This window comes from Ursus americanus, chromosome 17 (assembly GCF_024610735.1).
Source record: "Ursus americanus isolate L20-20 chromosome 17, mUrsAme1.1.p, whole genome shotgun sequence".
Lineage (NCBI taxonomy): Eukaryota > Metazoa > Chordata > Mammalia > Carnivora > Ursidae > Ursus > Ursus americanus.
This window is the reverse complement of record NC_142143.1, coordinates 8,451,890-8,471,607: the sequence shown is the minus strand read 5'-3', so window position 1 is coordinate 8,471,607 and position 19,718 is coordinate 8,451,890. Positions and strand designations below refer to the sequence as shown.

The 19,718-nt window shown below is 38.1% G+C and overlaps 1 protein-coding gene across 7 annotated transcripts in view; it reads left to right on the top strand.

The window, feature by feature from the left end:
• TNRC6B (trinucleotide repeat containing adaptor 6B) overlaps positions 1–19,718 on the top strand; it is a 241,799-nt gene that overhangs the window by 92,826 nt on the left and 129,255 nt on the right. The window contains exon 1 of one of the 7 annotated variants that reach the window (XM_087868690.1): positions 9,622–15,216. The exons of the other annotated variants lie outside the window; for them this stretch is intronic. Coding sequence (XP_087724816.1) covers positions 15,212–15,216 — 5 coding nt within the window. The 5' untranslated portion in view covers positions 9,622–15,211. Of the gene's footprint in view, positions 1–9,621; positions 15,217–19,718 lie in introns of those variants that run through there. 7 annotated transcript variants of the gene reach the window in all.

Genomic DNA, 19,718 nt, shown 5'->3' with positions numbered 1-19,718 from the left:
AGGACCCCAGGATCATGACCTGAGCCGGAGGCAGACACTTAACCAACTGAGACACCCAGGCACCCCTTTACCTTTATATCTTAATTGAACTGGTACTCATTTTTGTGTATGATGTGAGGCAGAGATCTAACTTAATTTTTTTCCAAATTGATTTCCAAAATGGCTCTCATTCATTGGTCTCAGTTTGTATGAATAGCCTGTTTCATTTATGGAGGAAGATGGAACACAGGGATAATAGAATGTCAAGGTCATAGAGCAAATTCTTGTAAGGATTAAGACTAAAATTATTTTTATTAGCTGATCTATGCCACTTTCTTTGCTTCATCATTTAACATTTTTACCATAGGTGCTAGAAGTTTTGAAAAAATTATTTTGTTTCCGTGATGTTTATTTCAATGGAACTAAGTTCTGTTAACAGGCAGATTAGGGTAGCTATGCATGTGGAAAACCCTCTTAAAAAATAATTGACTTTTGATATTGAGAAATATCTGTTAATATTTAGATCAGTTGTACTAAATTCTGATGTATGTGTGAATAAGGTTTAGTAGAGTATATAGCTTTAAACACATTGTGTATATATATTGTTTCAGTATTGTTGCTTTTTAATGAGGTTTATGAACTATTAGTATATCTAATATAATCATTTTTCTGAGGATATTTACTTTACGAGCTACTGTAACAAATCTGACAAGCTAAGTTTATTGCCATATAATTACTACATTAAACTCACACGGCATTAATCACATAATGTGTTTAACACAGGGTAAATATAAGACTATAACAGCTTTTCAAAAAGCAGCATAAGCAGATAGTTGCTCATAGATTGTGTTTGACTATGCTTATTGAAAGCTCATTTTATATAAAATGTTTCCACCCAAGACAGGCTCTTGATTTGATTTCATTTATGAGACAAATGATGGTCTAGGTGTTCGTAGGCAGATTATTTGTTGTAAATTATTTGCAGCCAAATATCAGTGTTGGTGTACAGTTGACCTTTGAACAACACAAGAGTTGGGGGTACTGACCCCCACACAGTCAAAAATCCACATATAACTCTCTATTCCCTCAAACTTAACTACTAATAGCCTACTGTTGATGGAAGCCTTACTGATAACATAATCAATTGACAGCTATTTTATATGTTATATATATTCTGTGCTATATTCTTATAATAAAATAAGTTAGAGGAAAAATGTTTTAAAATCATAAGGAAGAGAAAGTACATTTACAGCACTGTATTGTACTTACTGAAAAAAATCTGCATTTAAGTGGCTCTACACAGTTCAAACCTGTGTTTTCAGGGGTCATCTGTATTAGTTAGTTTGGCTTCATTTTAAGTTCTTTTTTTAAAATCTAGTTTACAAACAAGTCTAAGCTTTAAATCTCCATGCTTAAATTGACTCACATTCTCAAAAGATATTGCCTTTAACATACTACAGTTACTCAGTTTTTCTAGTAAATCTTTGTTGATTGAATTTTCTTGAGTCTTTTGGTTCATTTTATGAAAATTCAGCATTAAAAACAAATCTCTCAAAGTGGGATCTCAAAGACATATTTGCACACCCATGTTCATTGCAGCATTATTCATAACAGCCAAACGGTGGGGCAACCTAAATGTCCATTGACAGATGAGTGGGGGAAAAAATGTGGTATATACCCACGATGGGATATTACGAAGCCTTAAAAAAAGAAGGAAATCCTGTCACATGCTACAATATAGATGAACCTGAAGGGCATTATGCTAAGCAAAATAAGCCAATCACAAAAGGACAAATACGGTATGATTCCACTCACATCAAGTATGTGATGTGAAAAATCATAAAAGCAGAAAGTGAAAAAGTGAAGATTGCCAAGGGCTCTGGGGAGGGAGGAGAGGGAATCAGTGTTCAATGGGTATAGAGTTTCAGTTTTACAAGATGAAAAAGTTCTAGAGATCTGTTGCAAAACAATGAGAATGTACTTAACACTACTGAACACTCTTAAAAATGGTTAAGATGATCAGTTTAATTTTGTGTGTTTTTACCACAATAAAAAAATTAGCAACCAAATTTAAATGTACTTTAAATGCAAAATGCAGCCTGGATTTCAAAGACTTAGTACCCAAAAAAAACAAGAACGTAAAAAAAGTACCCAAAAAAAAGAACGTAAAATTAATAACTTACATTGATTTTATGTCGAAATGATAATCTTTTATATATGTTATATTAAATAAAGCATACATATTTAAATTTTTAAAAATCTCATTTTATAATGTGGTACATAGACAGAATCCCCTTTTTAGGATTGTTGGTAGAATTAATTTTATCAATTCCTGTATTTCAACACCCTTGGGGTGCCGTCTTTCTTGATTTCCCTTTTTAAGGGAGAATCTGTTTAGAGCTTGCATGGGAGACCTCTATGGAAATCAAAGTGTTGAAGATAGTTTTATACTGGTTTGGAGAGAAGAATGTAATTTATGGAGTCAGCATTGCTCTTTTACTCTAGTGTGGGGTAATATGGCTTTGCACTTGAGGGGCTATTTTTTAAATGTCTTAACTCCGGTGTCTTGATTAAATTCTCTTCTTACTAATTACATTCTTCCCAACTTAAATGTCTAGTTATAAAATGCCCTTTTAATTTTTCTGAATTATTAATTATACAGACCTTTCATTAATTCTAACAGCTTGTCCTTACCTTATCTTTATTTCTGCTCTTCCTCTGACTCATTAACTTACAGCTCTGTCTTCCTCAGGTTCATCTTACACTGCAGTGCAACGTTTAAAAGTTTACTCTTCCCCAGTCTCTATACTAAGGATTCCTTTTATTTGGATATTCCTTGTTTCATATTTAACCACCAAATTTAACACTAAGTTCTTTCGCAACCATTGTTTTGGGTGCTTGTTTAAAAAAATGGGAGCAGCTCCTATAGTACTTCCTAAATGCACACACACGCTCGTGGACACACACACACACACACACACACACACACACACACGGCAGGGTGGGGCGGTGGGGAGAGAGAGAGAGAGAGAGGGAAAGAAAGTATTTCCAAGTCACTTATTTTATACGTAATTGTCTTCATAACACTAACCTTGGTATTCGGCCATAGGAAAGAGGTGTTTTTATTTTAACATTTTCTGTGTTCTACCATCAGTTTTTCACCAGTTTTTTCTTCTTTAAACCATTGAAATATGTGCATGTTGAAATAAACTTACTAAGAAGTACCAAACTGAACTCTGTGTAAACTCAATCATTATTACACGGCAGTAAACTGGACATTAGAAGAATAGTTGGATTTCTATATAATCTTCTTAGATTGTTTTTAAGAGAAAGGAAATGAGTTTTATTTTCAAGTTAATTGATATTTTGAAAATGCCACAAAGTGGTTCAGTAGATGATAGTTATGCTCATGGAATTTGGCTGCTGGGAATTTTAGTATAACCATAAACATTTCGTATTAAGTCTTTGGGAAACTGTCAGTTGCTAATAAATTTTGTAATTTGAATTGAAGTGATTGAAAAAAATTTAATTCTCTGAAAACATCTTTTCCCCCCCAAGTCTCAGAATCATACATAATAAGTTCTGAATTCTATTTCATGAGGTTTTTCTTGGATGTTTGGGCCATGGATTAATTATAGTAAAAGTAACTTCAGGAGCTGGGTGTTTCATAGTTGAAAATGATAGAAACTGCTTGGGTTGCCACTACTTATAGGTTTGAGTGGTGACTTTAACCAACAATTAATAGGGTAGATCATGCAGTTCTTAGAAAACTGAAGTTAATTTTATAATAGTCTTAATTATTTAGCTTATATTTTGCTGGTGGACAAAATAACTGCCTTTATGGAAAAACATTACTCAAAAGGCAAGATGTATTTGTCTGGCTCCTTGTAATTGGTGTTTTAAGGCTTCTTTTTTGGAGATGTTATTATTATCCTGTAGTTGTAAAATGGTTTGAAATGTTTTAAGTAGCGATTACAGTAAAGAACTACAAGTTCTGCTGCAAGAATCTCCATGGGTGTCATGAAGAAAAGCTAGTGTTTGTTTCCCCAAAATGTTATGATCACTAGAGGGTGTGGAGACAATCTCTGCCCTGAACACTAGGCCTGGGTTTCCATTCCTGCTGGGAATGTCCGTGCCCTGAAGTTCGGGCTGAAGAAAAGGTGAAGAGTGTGGTAGAGAGGAGGCACACGATGGCAGACAGGCTGAGGCTTTTTGCTAGATCTTCAGCTCTGCAAGGACGGAGACCCTTATCAGCTTGGTCACTGCCAATGACACATAGAAAATGTCAATAAATATACTATATTGAATGAATGAAGATGCCTGAGTGCTAAGAATACCTGTTCTGTACACTCACTTTGAAAACCTGAGGTGGAGTGATTAAAAATCCTACCTTCAGAATATTTTATTTTTTATTAGGAGAAGGGAAGTGAATTGATAACATACCATGTTTGACTTTATATTCAATTCTTTCTTAAGTATATTCCAACAGACCTGATTTTGTCACTATTCTTTAAGCATCTCTACCTATAAGCCCATTGTTGATTATTGTTCGTTTAGCATAAGATGCCTTTCTATCCAAGTCTGAGCTTTTTCTTTGCTTCTGAGGGCCTCCATTAAGTGGCCTTTAGCCTACCTATGCATATTTTTTTCTATTTAAAGGATCTTGGTGTGCCTGGCTGGTTCAGTTGGTTAGAGCATGTGACTCTTGATCTCGGGGTCATGAGTTCAAGCCCCATGTTGGGCATAGAGCTTACTTTAAAAAAAAAACAAAAACCTAATTAATCAATTAGCTGATTAATTAAAGGATCTTTCTGCACCCATCCAGTGGCTCTCCATAAGGCCTTCCATGCAGTCTCATTTCCTTCCCCACTATATGCCTTTGTTCAGGCAAAGAGACCCTTCTTTCTGACCAGGAGTAAATCAAAGTTTTGTGGGAATGCTCTTTAAGAGCATTAATTTCAAATACAAGTTGTACAAAGTGAACATTTATTTACAGTGAGGAAAGAAATCACAAAAATGGCAACTTTTAAGAAGTTGACAAATAGAAAATTCAGAAAAATAGCAATAATATTTGTATTCACTGCTTAACATATCACTGTGAAACTTTTTTCTCTGCCTATTTTGGCTGTATAGTCTTTGCTGCCCTTTCATATTATAGCAATTCTGTGATATTTTCTAAAAAGAGAATAGAAAGGTAAATCATTGTTTATTATAACATGGTTGACCAGAATATGATTTTTCATATTGCCAGATTAGCAAAGTTCCTTTCAGCCTCACAACTTGTTATGAATAACATTATATAAATTTTTAAGATTGTTATCCACTTGGGGAAATCTCTATCAAGTATCCTTTATATTGCAAGGCTTCATTTTTTTCTTGTACATTGGCTACTTTGAAATATTCTTTGAATTGACACATTTACATCATGATATGGTCTGGCCCTGCACACTTCTGTCATGCTGCAGAGTAAGTTGGCCCAGTAACATATTTGTATACAAGGATGGTTAACAATAACTCAACCATACACAGAAGTGACTGAGAACCACATGAATATATTCCACTAATCCCAAAATGAATATATCACCAAAAAGCTTTCTTTTTACAGATCCCTAAAATGCCCACAGCCACTCTAACTCTACTGACAGGGGGGAATCATGATGAGGGAAAGTTGAGATGGAAAGAGGCTGTGGTTTTAACAGTATGGGTTAAGAGTGATGAAAATATCTTGTCTTTGCACACTTTTTAAAAATAATTGGTCATTTAGAACAAAGTCAGAGTAGTCACACTTCCTAATTTCAAAATATATTACATAACTACAGTAATCAAAACAGTGTGATACTGGCATAATGATAGGCAAATAGACCAATAGAATAGAATAGAAAGCCAGAAATAAACACTCACGTATAAGGTCAAGTGATCTTTGACAAGGGTGCCAAGACCATTCAACAGGGAATGAAGGAGAGAGTCTTTTCAACAAATGGTTTTGGGAACACTGGCTACTCACTTGCAAAAGAATGAAAATGGACCCTTGTCTCATACCATATACAAAAATTAACTCAAAATGGACTAAAGACGTAAGCTTTAAGATCTAAAACTATAAAACTCTTTGAAAAAACACAGGAGGAAAGCTTCATGACATTGGACTGGGCAGGGATTTCTTGGATGTGACACCAAAAGTACAGGCAAAAATAGACAAATGAGACTACATCAAATTTTTAAAATTTTGTGCATCGGAAGACACAATCCATAGAGTGAAAACGCAACCTACAGAATGGGAGAAAATATCTGCAAGTCTTGTACCTGGTAAGGAGTTAATATCCAGAATATGTAGAGAACTACAACTCAACAACAACAAAAATATCAAATAACCTGACTAAAAAATGGGCAAAAGGCTTGAATAGACATTTCTCCAAGGATATATAAATGGCCAGTAAGCATATGAAAAGACACTCATCATCGCTAATCATCAAAGAAATGCAAATCAAAACCATAATGAGATACTACTTCACATACATTAGGATAACTACTATCAAAACAAAAACAAAACCCCAAAAAACCAGAACCCCAAAACAAAAACACCAAAATCAGAAAATAACAAGTGTTGGCAGAGATTTGGAGAAACTGAAACCTTTGCATGTCATTGGTGGGATCATAAAATAACGTAACTGCTATGGAAGACAGTGTGGAGATTCCTCAAAAAATTAAAAATAGAAGTACCACATGATCCAGCAATCCCCCTTCTGGGTACGTAGCCAAAAGAATTGAAATGTTTGCATACACATCTTCATAGAAGCACTCATCACAGTAGCTAGAGGCAGAAGCAACCCGAATGTCCACCGGCGGATGAGTGGATAAACGAAAGGTGGTATATACATACATACCGTGGAGTATTAGCCGTGAAAAAGAAGGAAATCCTGTTACATGCTACAATGTGGATGAACCTTGAGAATATTATGTGAAGTGAAATAAGCCAGTCACAAAAAGACAAATACTGGATGATTCTACTTAAATAAGGTATCTAAAATAGATTTATATAAATAGAAAATAGAATGGTGGTTACCAGGGACCGGGGGAGAGGAAAAAGGGAAGTTATTTAATGGGTATAGAATTTCGGATAGGCTGGTGATGGGTATTAAGGAGGGCATGTATTGCATGGTGCACTGGGTGTTATATGCAAGTAATGAATCATGGAACTTTACATCAAAAACTAGGATGCACTGTATGGTGACTAACATAATATAATAAAAAATAAAGAAATATTTTATTAAAAAAAAGAATTTCAGATTTGCAAGATAAAATAGCTCTAGAGATCTGTTTCACAACAACATGAATATACTTAACACCACTGAACTGTACAGCTGGTTAAGATGGTAAATTTTATGATACGGTGTATTTTACCACAATTTAAAAAAAGGAGAAAAAGAAAAAACAATTTGTAACAGAAAAAAGGAGAGAGAAAGATCATTTGGGCGCAGTGCTGGGACCCCTCCCAGGGCTTTGGGAGAGCCGCATGAAAGTGACGGGTCCTGCAGCTTCAGCTTCCCTGGCCTCATACTGAGCATCTGTTGTGACCGTTCTGGTTCTGTCCTTCCTTTGAAGTCCATTTCTACGGATCTGTAGTGCCTCTGTTTTCTAACTCCTGTGTCTCTTAGGCTAGAACCTTGCAGTTAACAGGTTATCTTACCCTTCCTTGTTGACTATCCTATGTACGTGTTTTATCTTCTTCCAGTTAGAGGTTTTTAAGTGTTGTCTTCTTTTGCACCCTGTAAATGCTTAAGTATTTAGGTTCATACTGTTCATCCATTTACTCCTTTGCTTATTCGTTTGGTCCTTCATCCAGCAAACATTAATCGAATTCCTTATATGTACCAGATCCAGAAGTAAAAGCCACATAGTCTGCCATTAAGAAGCTCAGAGTTGAGAAGGGGAAGTACGAAGTAAATGGGTGACAACAGCAACAGGGCATGAAGGTGCCACCCAAGAGGTGTTTATGGGGAGCCAGGAAGCACAGAGGAGGACACCAGGCTCAACCTGGAGTATCAAGGAATTCTTCCTCTAAATGCAAATTTGATTTTTGAAGGTTGGTTCTAAAGAAGTTGAGAATTTTTTTAATGTTCCCTAAAATTAGGTCTGCTAGCATTCTAATTTCTAAATGTAGTAAGAGTATAAATGCTAACAGTCTGTTTTCCAGCTAGAATCCAAATATTGGGATTCTAGTTGCGTTGGAGACTCCAATGTAGCTTTGGCTACTATTTCCACCTTCTCATTTTGTTGGGATTAAGAATCCTGAAAAACTTAACTCTTAGGTTTATATTGTTTCTCGTCAGCCTTCATGTTTGCCAACATTTGATAGTACTGGAAGTTAATAAACTTAGAAAATTGTGACCTTTTTCATGTTCTCTCCATGGCAAACTCCTACTCATTCTAAAAACTCTGTTCAAAATCTCATATCCCCTGTGAAATCTTTTGTGACTCTCCCTATGTCAGTTCTTTGTGTTTCTATGGCATGACTATCGTCTGTCTCTGTTCTTTAATTATGGCACTAGGGACAGGAGCCTGGGTGGCTCAGTTGGTTAAGTGTCTGCCTTTGGCTCAGATCATGATCTCAGGGTCCTGGGATCCAGCCCCACATTGGGCTCCCTGCTCAGCGGGGAGCCTGCTTCTCCCTCTCCCTCTGCCTCTCCCCCTGCTTGTGCTGGCTCTCTATCTCTCTGTCAAATAAATAAAGTCTTTAAAAAATGTATTTAAAAAAATAAAAAAATTATGACGCTTACCATGCTATTTTTTTAAAGGTTGGGTGCAGAGGGAGAGAGAATCTTAAGCAGGCTTCACTCCCAGTGCGGAGCCCAACATGGGGCTCAATCTCACGACCCTGAGATCATGAAAAATCGTGAGCTGGACACTTAACCACCTGAGCCATCCAGGCACCCCTACCATACTATATTTTAATTATGGATTTGCATGCCTCTGTCCTTGAGGGGGTTAAAAAGCATCTTTGCATCCCCCAGTGCCTTATTCTAGCACAGTATATAATATATGGTGGATGCTTTAAAATTCAAACAAAAACCAAAAAGGTTCTTGACTGTATGAATGAATGGTGAGTCCAGAATTTGGAGTCCTATTTTTGAAAGAGTTGATCGGCCTTACTATATTTCATGGTCACAGATTTTATTCATAACAACAACCATTTATCTTATGATAGAAACACTTGTATCTTCTAAATATATTCTGTACTTTTCTCCACTGCTCCCACCTCCACCTGGTCCCTCCCTCACCTAAATGGCCACAGTTGCCTTCCAATTTGTCTCTCTGCTTCTGGTCTTGGTCCTCTATAGTGTGTTCTCCATGTATGAGCCAGGATGAACTTGAACACATAAATCTGATCCCATCTCTGCTAAAGTGGTGGTAAGAGTTCCGTGGGTCCTTATAATGCATACTTGGGGAGGGTTTGAAGACTTTGCCCCACTTTATAGGAAATCTATTAAAAGGTACCCACGTCCATATTAAACGTGCTTTTATTTATTTTTGCTATCACATGTTTAAAGAATATTAATAATTTTGCTACTGAAATTCTTTGGCTACAAATAACTGAATTTATAATTACCTAAGATTTTTTAACAGTTAGCATTTTTCAGAAATTTTTGTAAAGTGAGAATTATTTTCAAATGTAACAAAAATTTCATAAATCCTAAATTTAATGATGAATGAAATTCCTGGGTTTGGGGCACCTGGGTGGCTCAATCAGTTAAGCAGCTGACTCTTGATCCCGGCTCAGGTCTTGATCTCAGGGTCATGAGATCTGGCCCCTGGTTAGGCTTCATGCTGGGTGTGCAGCCTTCTTAAAAAGAAAAAGAAAAAAATAATCCCGAGTTGTTATATTTTGAGGACATTTAAGCATTTATTAATTTTTATGGTTATAATTTTCTTTTTGTATTTTTGACTTGTAAATATATTTTTTCAGATCCGAAATATTTTCCTCTGCCCCTGACAAGCTGGTTAGACTCTAGTCATTAAGTGGAAAATGAGTAATGGATAAAATAGTGCCATTCAGTCTCCTGCTTTAAAATTCTTCTGTGACTTTCCAGTGTTCTTAAAAGAAAATCTTTACTGTGGCCTGCAAGACCCAGTATGATCTGCTCCTCCTGCCACCTCAGGTTCATCTCACACCTTCTCCCCTCCTCACAAGTCCTAGCCTCCTGATCTTCCCTCTTCTTTTAAAAACTCAAGCGGGTTGCTTTTCAACTCAACTTAAACGTCCCGCCTGAGATAAGCCTTCCCTAACCACCTTATCTAAAGTGAGCCTCGCACAGTTATTCCGTGTGCCATCAGAACGCTTCATTTCCTTATCGGTGATTTCCTTCTCCTGTGAGGATGTTGGCTCCATATGGACAAGAACCCTTCTGGTATGGCGTACTAGCTCAACTAATGCGGTGTCAGGCACACAGAAAGCGTGTAGCCCATGCTTGTTGAAAAACGAAGTTATGTTAATAGATTTTGTAATTTAACCATCCTTACATTGTTCGTATAAACTCTCCATCGTCACAGTGAACTATTCTCTTAAAACTGCTGAATTATTTTTGTTGATATTTTACTTAGGATTTTTATATTTGTCTTCACAAGTGAAGGTTGATCTATAGTTTTATTTTTTGTACCATCTCTGTCCAGATGGATATCAGGAATATGTTAGTCACATGGAAGAAATTAGGAAGCTTTCCCTTTTGTCTCCATAAGTTTGGAAACAGTAGGGATGACATGAAAATTATCTGTTTGATAGAAGTTTGGTGGAATTCACCCAGAAAACCATTTATGCCTGATGTAGTTTTAGTGGCTACTTCTTCGAATATCTTTCAGATTTCTGCTGTCGGTTTTTGTTATTTTCATAATTTTTCTTGAGTTGATTTTAGTAATTTTTATTTTCATTGACTATCGTCCATTTTGTTTAATCTTCAAGTTTACTGATGTGAAGTTCTGTGTAATTCTCTTACAATTTAAAAAATACTCTGTGGGGCACCTGGGTGGCTCAGTTGGTTAAGTGGCTGACTCTTGATTTCAGCTCAGGTCATGATCTTGGGGTCATGAGATCTCGCCCCATGTCAGGCTTCACACTCAGCAGGGAGTCTGCTGCTTTCTCTCCCTCTCTGCCCCTCCCCCTGCTCACATACATGCTCCCCTCTCTAAAATGAATAAATCTTAAAAAGAAAAATACTCCCCAAATCTGTAGTTACAATGCCCTTTTTCTGAGCCCTAATGTTAATTTATGACTTCTCTCTCTCTCTTTTTTAAAATTTGATCAGATTTTCCAAAGGATCATCTACCTATATTTTTTAGAGCAAAAAAAGGTGTTGCTTTGATTCAGCCTACTCTTCGTTGACTATTGCTTTATGTATATGCTTTTATCATTATAAATTTCTTTTTGGTTACTTGTTTTCTAGATTGTTGAGTTAAATGTTCAGTTCTTTCTTTCTTTCCTTCTTTCTTTGCTCTTATTAGAGGTTTTATTTATTTATTTGTCAGAGAGAGAGAGAGCACACAAGCAGGGTGGGGGGAACGGCAGGCAGAGGGAGAAGCAGGCTCCCCACTGAGCAAGGAGCTCGATGCAGGATTCAATCCCAGGACCTCAGGATCATGACCTGAGCCGAAGGCAGACGCTTAACCAACTGAGCCATCCAGGCATCCCTATTTATTTTGTTTTTAAGAGACAGAGAGAGAGGCGGGGGGAGGGGCAAAGGGAGAGAGAGGATCTTAAGCAGGCTCCTGCTTGATCTCATGACCCTGAGATCATGACCTGAGCTGAGACCAAGAGTCAGTCTCTTAACCAACTGAGCCACCCAGGCGCCCCAGTTCATTATTGTTTAATCTTGCTTCCTAATAAAAATATTTTAGTATATTGTCACCAAGGTGCCAACTTTGAAAGATAACACACATTTGAGTGTATGAGTTCTGTTTTGTTTAAAAAAGTAAACTTTTGAGGCACCTGGGTGGCTGAATTGGTTGAGCATCTGCCTTAGGCTCCGGGGGTCAGGTCCCCCATCGGTCTCCCTTCTCCGCGGGAAACCTCCCTCTCCCTCTGCCTCTCTCTCTGTCTCTCATGAATAAATGAATAAAATCTTAGAAAAAAAACTTTTTTGTTACTTTGTATCCTCATCTTGTAATGGTACAGTTTAAAAACACTGTTTAATGGTTAATATGAAAAAGTACAACAAATAAATCACAAAGTCCAAAATGTCTGGAAATACAGTGAAAATGTGTTTATTTCAGCTATTTCTTCAGAGGAGCAAGTGGACTAATAGCTTTAAGGTTGGGAGTATCTCACGAAACAAAGCTGTCTAGAGGTTGAAGAAAAATATTGATCATATTATTTGAAAATAGAATTAATATTTTGCTTCAAATGTGTGTGTGTTTTCTGGCTTTTCATGCAACTTGTTTAACACAAGGTAACACACACAAATATATATATTTGTACAATAATATTCTGCATTGGGGAATGGAGACTTAGCAAAACTATGAAGAAACCATGTCCATCACAAATTAAAACAAGGCAGCTGTACAATCTCCATGAATTTTAACATGTGGAGCTTGCTCCGCATAAGTAAGCTTTCCGTAACTCATCTGGAAGGTATTGGAAGGATAAAAATAGACTAAATATTCAAAATTTCCATCCAAGGAGTTTCCTGCTTTTGCCTACATCTCAATTGTCAGTCTGAGTCCTGGCCTGCTCCACTCGGGAGCTGCGAGAAGACAGTGGAAGCCTTTTACACCATAAATATTCAAGCCGCCCGATCATTGAGGCATTGGCTCCGCCTGCCCTGAAACAGCTCCTTTCCTGTTCTGTCGGAGTGGAAGAAGCAAGGGAGGAAGGCTGTATGAAGACCCAGAAGCCAGGATGACAAATGTGTGGGATTTAGGAAGGGTTCATAGGTTCCTTTTTTTTTTTTTTTAAGATTTTATTTATTTATTTGACAGAGAGCACAAGCAAGGGGAGTAGCAGAGGGAGAGGGAGAAGCAGGTTCCCCGCTGAGCAAGGAGCCCGATCCCAGGACCCTGGGATCGTGACCGGAGTTGAAGGCAGTCGCTTAACCAACTGAGCCACCCAGGACTCCCCAGAAGGGTTCATAGGTTCCTTTTCGAGGAATGCCGGGCTTACGGAATCCATGGGTTCTCTGCTGGGTGGCATGTCAGAGTACGCTTGGTCAGCCTCATTCATTTGGGAGACTCATACTGTGGATCCCACTTTTTTTGTTTTATAGAGATAGATGGAATCTTGACAGTCACAGGGCACTTTTGCCTGCTCTCTATCATTTTAGTTACTTTATTTCCAAAGCAGTCCTTAGAACAAATAGATGGAGGTGAGTTTCTGGGAATGATGTGATTTCCGTTCTTTATATTTGCGTGGCAGATCTCCTGCCCAGCACTTCTGAATGGAAGTCCAAGTAATTCATTCATTCATTTATTCACCTACTATGTGGGGCCTCAGGGCAGTGAAGGAAGATGAGGCGTTTGTCCTTATACACACTGACAAGATCAGCAATAGGCAAATTCTTACGCAAACTATAAATTGCGATTCTGACCAATGTTATAAAGAAGTAGTAAAGGAGGTTATGGGAATGTTGAATAGGAAGGCCTGGTCTGGACTGGAAGGGTCAAGAAGGCCTTCCTGGGGTAATGACTGACTTTTGAGATGGCAAGGATAAGATGAACAGAACTGCTAAAAGAAAGAAGCCAAGTGTAGAGTTTCCAGGCGGAAAGGAACCAAAGATACTATCTAGTATTGTCAAGTCTTTACATCCCAGTCAAAATCTGAGCCTGGGGAGGTAAAGGGATTTGCCTAACTAAGCTTGCACAGCCTGTTTGCCCCAGGGCTAGAGACGCAAACCCAGCGTGGGTTTCTTAGGTGGGTATAAACTGCGAATGCCTACAGCCGGAAGAAGGGACCTAGGGATGGGGAAAGCAGGTAGGTTTTAAATTTCATGCTTACTCTTGTCAGCTGTAGAGCTACTTTCTCAGGTGGGAGAGGGGATTACAGGGGGCTGGAATCTGCCGTATCCTAGAGGAAGTCAGCTTGCTAACGCTGTAGCATCATTTTTATTTGGGTTTGGGGGAGGAGGTATCAAACATACATAAACCCAAAACAATACATGTGGACTTCAGTTGGGGAACCAGTCCCTGTTCTGCTTCTGTCTAGCTGTGTGATTTGTTTTTTGTTTTTGTTTTGTTTTCTTTTGCTTTGTTTTTCATTGGAGAAAATGTTTAATGATTTCCAGAGGCACAGAGAAAAAGCAATTTCTATATATATGTATATTATATTTATATATAAATATGTACATATATACAAACACTCGATTCAGTATTCTGTAGGCAAAAGATTTCCCTGAAACACTCTCTCAAATGAATATATGCTATTTGCCACAGTTAGTTGTCAAATAATCTTTCTCTTTTGTTTGTATGAAAAAGCCATTTAGTGAGGTATTATCTTTAGCTGTGTGATTTGAAATAAGTCACTTAACCTCTCTGAATTGCCAGTTTCAGTTTATACGTGGGTATATTTCCTTTTAGTCTTCTCCTATGCATTTTTGGAGCTTGTCAGAGATCAGTTGTGCCCTGTATTTCACCTTAATCTTTAAAAACTAGTCTCTTGTTTGGCTAAAGCATTGTTTAAGCCCCCTTTTAAAGAGCAGTTTGCCAGCCCATGCTTGCCCAAACAACTAGAGAATAACTATAGCAAGCAAGCCAAGCTCCAGGATCTGCAAGAATCGTTAGCAACTGAGCATATTTCTATAAACCAATAAAGGTTTTTATATTTTGTTCATCTGTTACCCTTATGCTGTTGCCACTTTCACATTCAGTGTGTGTAGGCGGAGAGTATGAGATAACAGCCTTTCACAAATGAAAGTGAGTGGAAAAGGGCTGCTTTCCCTTTAAGGCAGTTTCAACCCCAGCTCCCTCCCCTTTCCTGATTGACAAACCTACCCGAAGTCACATGATCCGCCTCTATTTGAAGGTCACAAAAAGCTGCTTCCTTTAGAGACAGAGGGGGAGAGAGAGAGCAAGAGGGAGAGTGAGTGAGAGAGAGTTAGTTCAAGCCAAAATGGCCGACAGAGTCTCTGCTGGTTTCTGAATATTTAAAATACAAAAAAAACAGATAGACAAAAAGAAATCATTTTTTGGACCTTTTTTCATTTCCATTTCTACCTTGTATGCCTCAATTTGCTGGATTTAAGCACTGCTGCACTTTATGAGGTTGGTAAATATTTTCAATTTTTTTAAACCAATTGATTTATATGGATCTTGTCTAACCGTTTTCACTAGTGGTGTTGCAAATGGACATTTGTCTAGCATGGAGACTGGCTTCAGACATTTCGTGAATCTGTGTAAATCAGACCCGTGATGTACTTTTGGTTCGGCATTTTAGAAATGGAAAAGCCTTGGTAGAATATTTAAATTTTGAAGTGATTTAATTGCACTTTTAATTTATATACAGATTTTCATCATCATTTCTGTCTTGCAAATAAATGAAACTGCGAGTAACTGGAAATTTGATATTTAGAAAGAGGTTTTTAAAAAACACAGACCTCTCCCTGCCCCCTTAAATCTGCTGCAAAAATTTGCATAAATATAAATGGGTTTGCATTCTTTCGGCTGCTAAGGCCGACAAAGGATCTGGGAGGGCAAGCACTACCACGGGAAAGCCTTTTTTTTTCCTTTTTTTTTTTTTTTTCCTCCCTTAAAGCTAGGCCATCCTTCCTAGAGAGATGTAGAACCTAAAATAAGACCTGATACATTTTAAACATCAGGCTGGGGGCGAGTGAACACCAGGAGGCTTGGGGTTTGTAGATTCCCCTGCTTGAAAACCTCCCAAGCAATGTGTGGATCACCCCTCTCTTCTCTGCGCGCGCTCATTTGCACTGGGTCTCTGTGTGTGTTCTCAAATGTGCAGCCAGATGCGCTTTTATTTTGATCGTGGTTTGAACCAAATGGTAGGACTGTCTTGTAAACATGGTGTTTTAAAGATCTAAACAGCTATTCAGCCCATTAGGAATGAATTCTTTATCAGCTTCTCCCTGTAGACTGGCCTTCTCCATTTCTCACGGGTTACAATTTTTGTTTAATTTTATACAGACGAACGGGGCTTTTCAGCACAAATTCAGCATCTTTGTGTGTGTGTGTGTGTGTGTGTGTGTGTGGTTGCCTCTTTAGGCCATGTATCCATTGTTGAAGTGGTCATTTAGGGTCATATAAATAGGTAGCCGTACGTATGTATGTGTATGTTAGTTACCCCCGAAACCGTGCGGTGCCCTCAAGTTAAATTCCATTACTCCCAGTCCGGGATTCTAGAAAGCTTGGGAGCAGGGAGGGAAGAAAGCTGAAAACTTGCTTTCTCAGAGCCACCTCCCCCTATCATTGTAAGAGTGTGATGTAATGCTTCTCGTCTGGTGGGCTGAAAGGATCGTAGTTTGTGATGTGGCGGGGAAATTGCCCCCACCCCTGAGTAAATTACCCCACCCCCTCAGCACATCCCTGGCTCTGAGAGACCTTGTTTTCTTTTCTTTTTTCTTTTTTTTTCCTAATTTGTATCCTCCTGATTTATGCGTGGCATACTGGCATGAGAAAGCGACTGTTCTTCTAAATCTGTTACAAAGTATAGTTTAGAAAGGCATTTAAGATATGCAAATGGGTGGAATTGTCATATCCCCATCATTAAATATGTAGACTTGGATTAAAGCTAATTAAGCATAAATGGAATAATTTTGATCAGAAGGGAGCTGTGTTTTTGTTTCCTTTTTAATTAATCTAATTATAAGATGCTTGCTGGGCCTGCAAGTGTTAAAAAAAAATGGAAGAGATGCTGGCCCGTTTTGAAAATTTGACAGTCTGGAAGAGGGTGTGTAGTGCTTTCAAAAGCTTTATTCACTGTTCAAATGGATTGGCCCCTTGTGCTGAAAATGGCCTGTTTCTTTGGGCCAATTGTGTGTAGATGAAGGGACTTTCACGCTAATTTAACAAAAAGACTCTACATTTGAATACATAAAGATAATTAAAGTTCTCCACCTCTAAAGAGCAAGTATTTTATTATTTTTCTAAAATTAATGTTATATTACTAATGGAAATAAGCAGAGAAGTGACAGTTTAAATTCCATGTACATCTTTTGGTGATACAAGTTCAGCTTTTGTGTAAGGGGGATTGGAAACATATTAAAGAGGTAGTCTGGAACAAATTTGTCTCTTTTAAAAATTTTTTTACAGCTTGAATTTAAAGGAAAAGACATAGAAATTACCATAGTGATACGGAGTGTTGCTTTGTGGTGGCCCTCAGGAAAACTAAAGCTCTCATTATTGTTGTTTTTTCTGAAAATGAAAGCGCTTATTTGGGGCTTGTTAGATGATTCATTTTACACCCATTTCCTAAGTTGGCCTTATAGGAGAAGAGTGAGAAAAACCTAAGCTTTCCATATTTTGCCATTAGCTTGTTTTTGTGGACTGTGTAAACATGTGAATAGCAGGTTAATTCAGTTTGTGGAGCGGAGGAGCCAAAGCAGGGTGCCTGTTCTCCCGCAAGAAGGAGGGTGATCTAATGAACGTGAACAGAATGCCATCTGAGTCTTTGAAATGTGTTTATAAATATTCTTTTCTCCTAGACAGGTTGAAAAGTGAGATAAATAAGACCTGGTTTCACGTATGTTAAGCGTTATGGCTCTGGTGAGTTTCAGAAGCTCAGCTGCCATTTTGGATCTAGTTCCTGCAGAGCCAATCCTGATGGCACACCAAAACTATGGTAATTCGGAAGCAAATAAAAATGAGTAGTAAGTCAAGTGTGCAGACGGGTAGTATTTAATTTGTGCCTTTTGTTGAAGTTTTCTTTCTGTTGATAGTGTGAAACGAAGCTTTAAAAACTTTAGAGATGTGGCTGATGTTACGAAGAGCAGAACCCAGGGATATTAGAACATGCATGTTATGGTTTTTAAAAATGAGACGGCGTATGCAGAGGAAGTTTCTTGCTGGAGAAAACGAGTATGATTCTGACTTAAGACGCCCCCCGCCATCCGTGTTTCCTTATGCTGGGTCTACTTGTGATACTATAGTAATGTCATTATTTACAGTGCTGCTCTGTCTCGGAAAGAAATGTCACAGATTCATTATTAAGGTTTTACTGAAACATCACAAAAATTGGTAGCGCTAATCTATCAGAAGTGGTATCTTATTTTTAAACTGTTTCTGTCCTTCCATCTGGGTGCCAGAAAGGAAGCATCGGCATCTTTGATATTTAGTGGCAAGCTCAGCTCTTGTTCAGCTTTGAATGGCCGTTTGTTCGTCACCACTAGGGCCATCGTTTAAAAATAAACTTCTAAAAATTGAAGCAGAGACTTCTAAGGCTTTTCCAGTTCTTCACCTATGCAAGAGACACTGAAAGAGTGATGTGTGATGATGAGGTCTTCAGGTCCTACAGAGCAGGCCCAGTAGATAGCAGTAGTAGTGGGTGGGCCTCACGTTACCCATATGCCCCGTGCCGGAAACGTTTTGGAGAAATTTAATTTTTCTAACTTAGCATAATCATGGTTCTTCATTTTAAACTGGACAAGGCCCTGAGGCAATACAGATGAATGTCCTTTGTTTCTGCCCTCAAGAAGTACCAATCTAGCAAGGAAGATACTCAGGTAAAGAGGCCATCACAGCTTGGTGCTGTGGGTGCCGTCCTTAGAAGAGGTACCTGATACAGAAGTATCCTGAGAACCTGCGTTAGGAGAGCCCTATTTAAAGCAGCTAAGTAATAACTCACTTTTAGTCATCTTTGGATGTTAGATTTTCATTAAGTGTAACTTGTGATTTAAAGATGGGGTTTCCGACCATCTTTGGTTGGGGAGGGGGCAGCATATGCTAATTGTTTCCTAGTACAGTATTGTTCGTGGATTTACGCCAGTCACCTTCTCTCACCCTGTTCTCGTGGTTGAGGCTGGTCGTGGAGTGGGCTGGGGTATATTGAAACCAGTTGGCCTGAAAAGGGATTTAACCCACAACAGTGACATTTTAACATTTTCTTTTCTTCCTTCCTTCCTTCATATATTCATTCAGCAGTCATTTATTATGCCCTGGCGTGTGTTGGGTGCTGTTGTAAGTGCTGGGGGATCTAAGAATTAATTTGGTCAACCCATGCTTCATGTGGAAATATTCGCCATCTGGTAACTATCTAACCAATTGCTTTGGGTTAGGACTAGGATAGCACTATAGCTGCTTTCACCTCATAGTCTCTTTGCTGAGAATCACGAAATGAATGGTAATTCTGGTAGCTCCAGAGATTTCCATTTAAAGTTGGAGAAGATAGTCACTTTATTCTCCATTTTCTTTAGCCATGCAAAAATATCTCCTCAAAATTGTCTTTTAAATGATCCTCACAAACCTCGCAACCTAAGTTGCCTCCCTGGTTACTCTACCTCACTTTTACTATTTTAATATCCCTTAATTGTGTCACTGTCTGAAATTACATTATTTGTATATGATGCATCACTCCCCTCAAAAGCATCCGCTTTCCTGAGAGCAGATTTTGTTTTGCTTGTTGCTCAATCCCCTGCATCTAGGACTGCACTTAACAGGAGTAAATGTTCAGTAAAACCGTGTTTGAGTTAGACCGGACTATAAGGTCACCAGGACCAGCTATGTGACCGTAAGTCCCTGTTTCTTCATCGGTAAAATGGGGATAATACACTGTTGTGAACCATAAAGGAAATGTATGTAAGAGCTGGCACCTA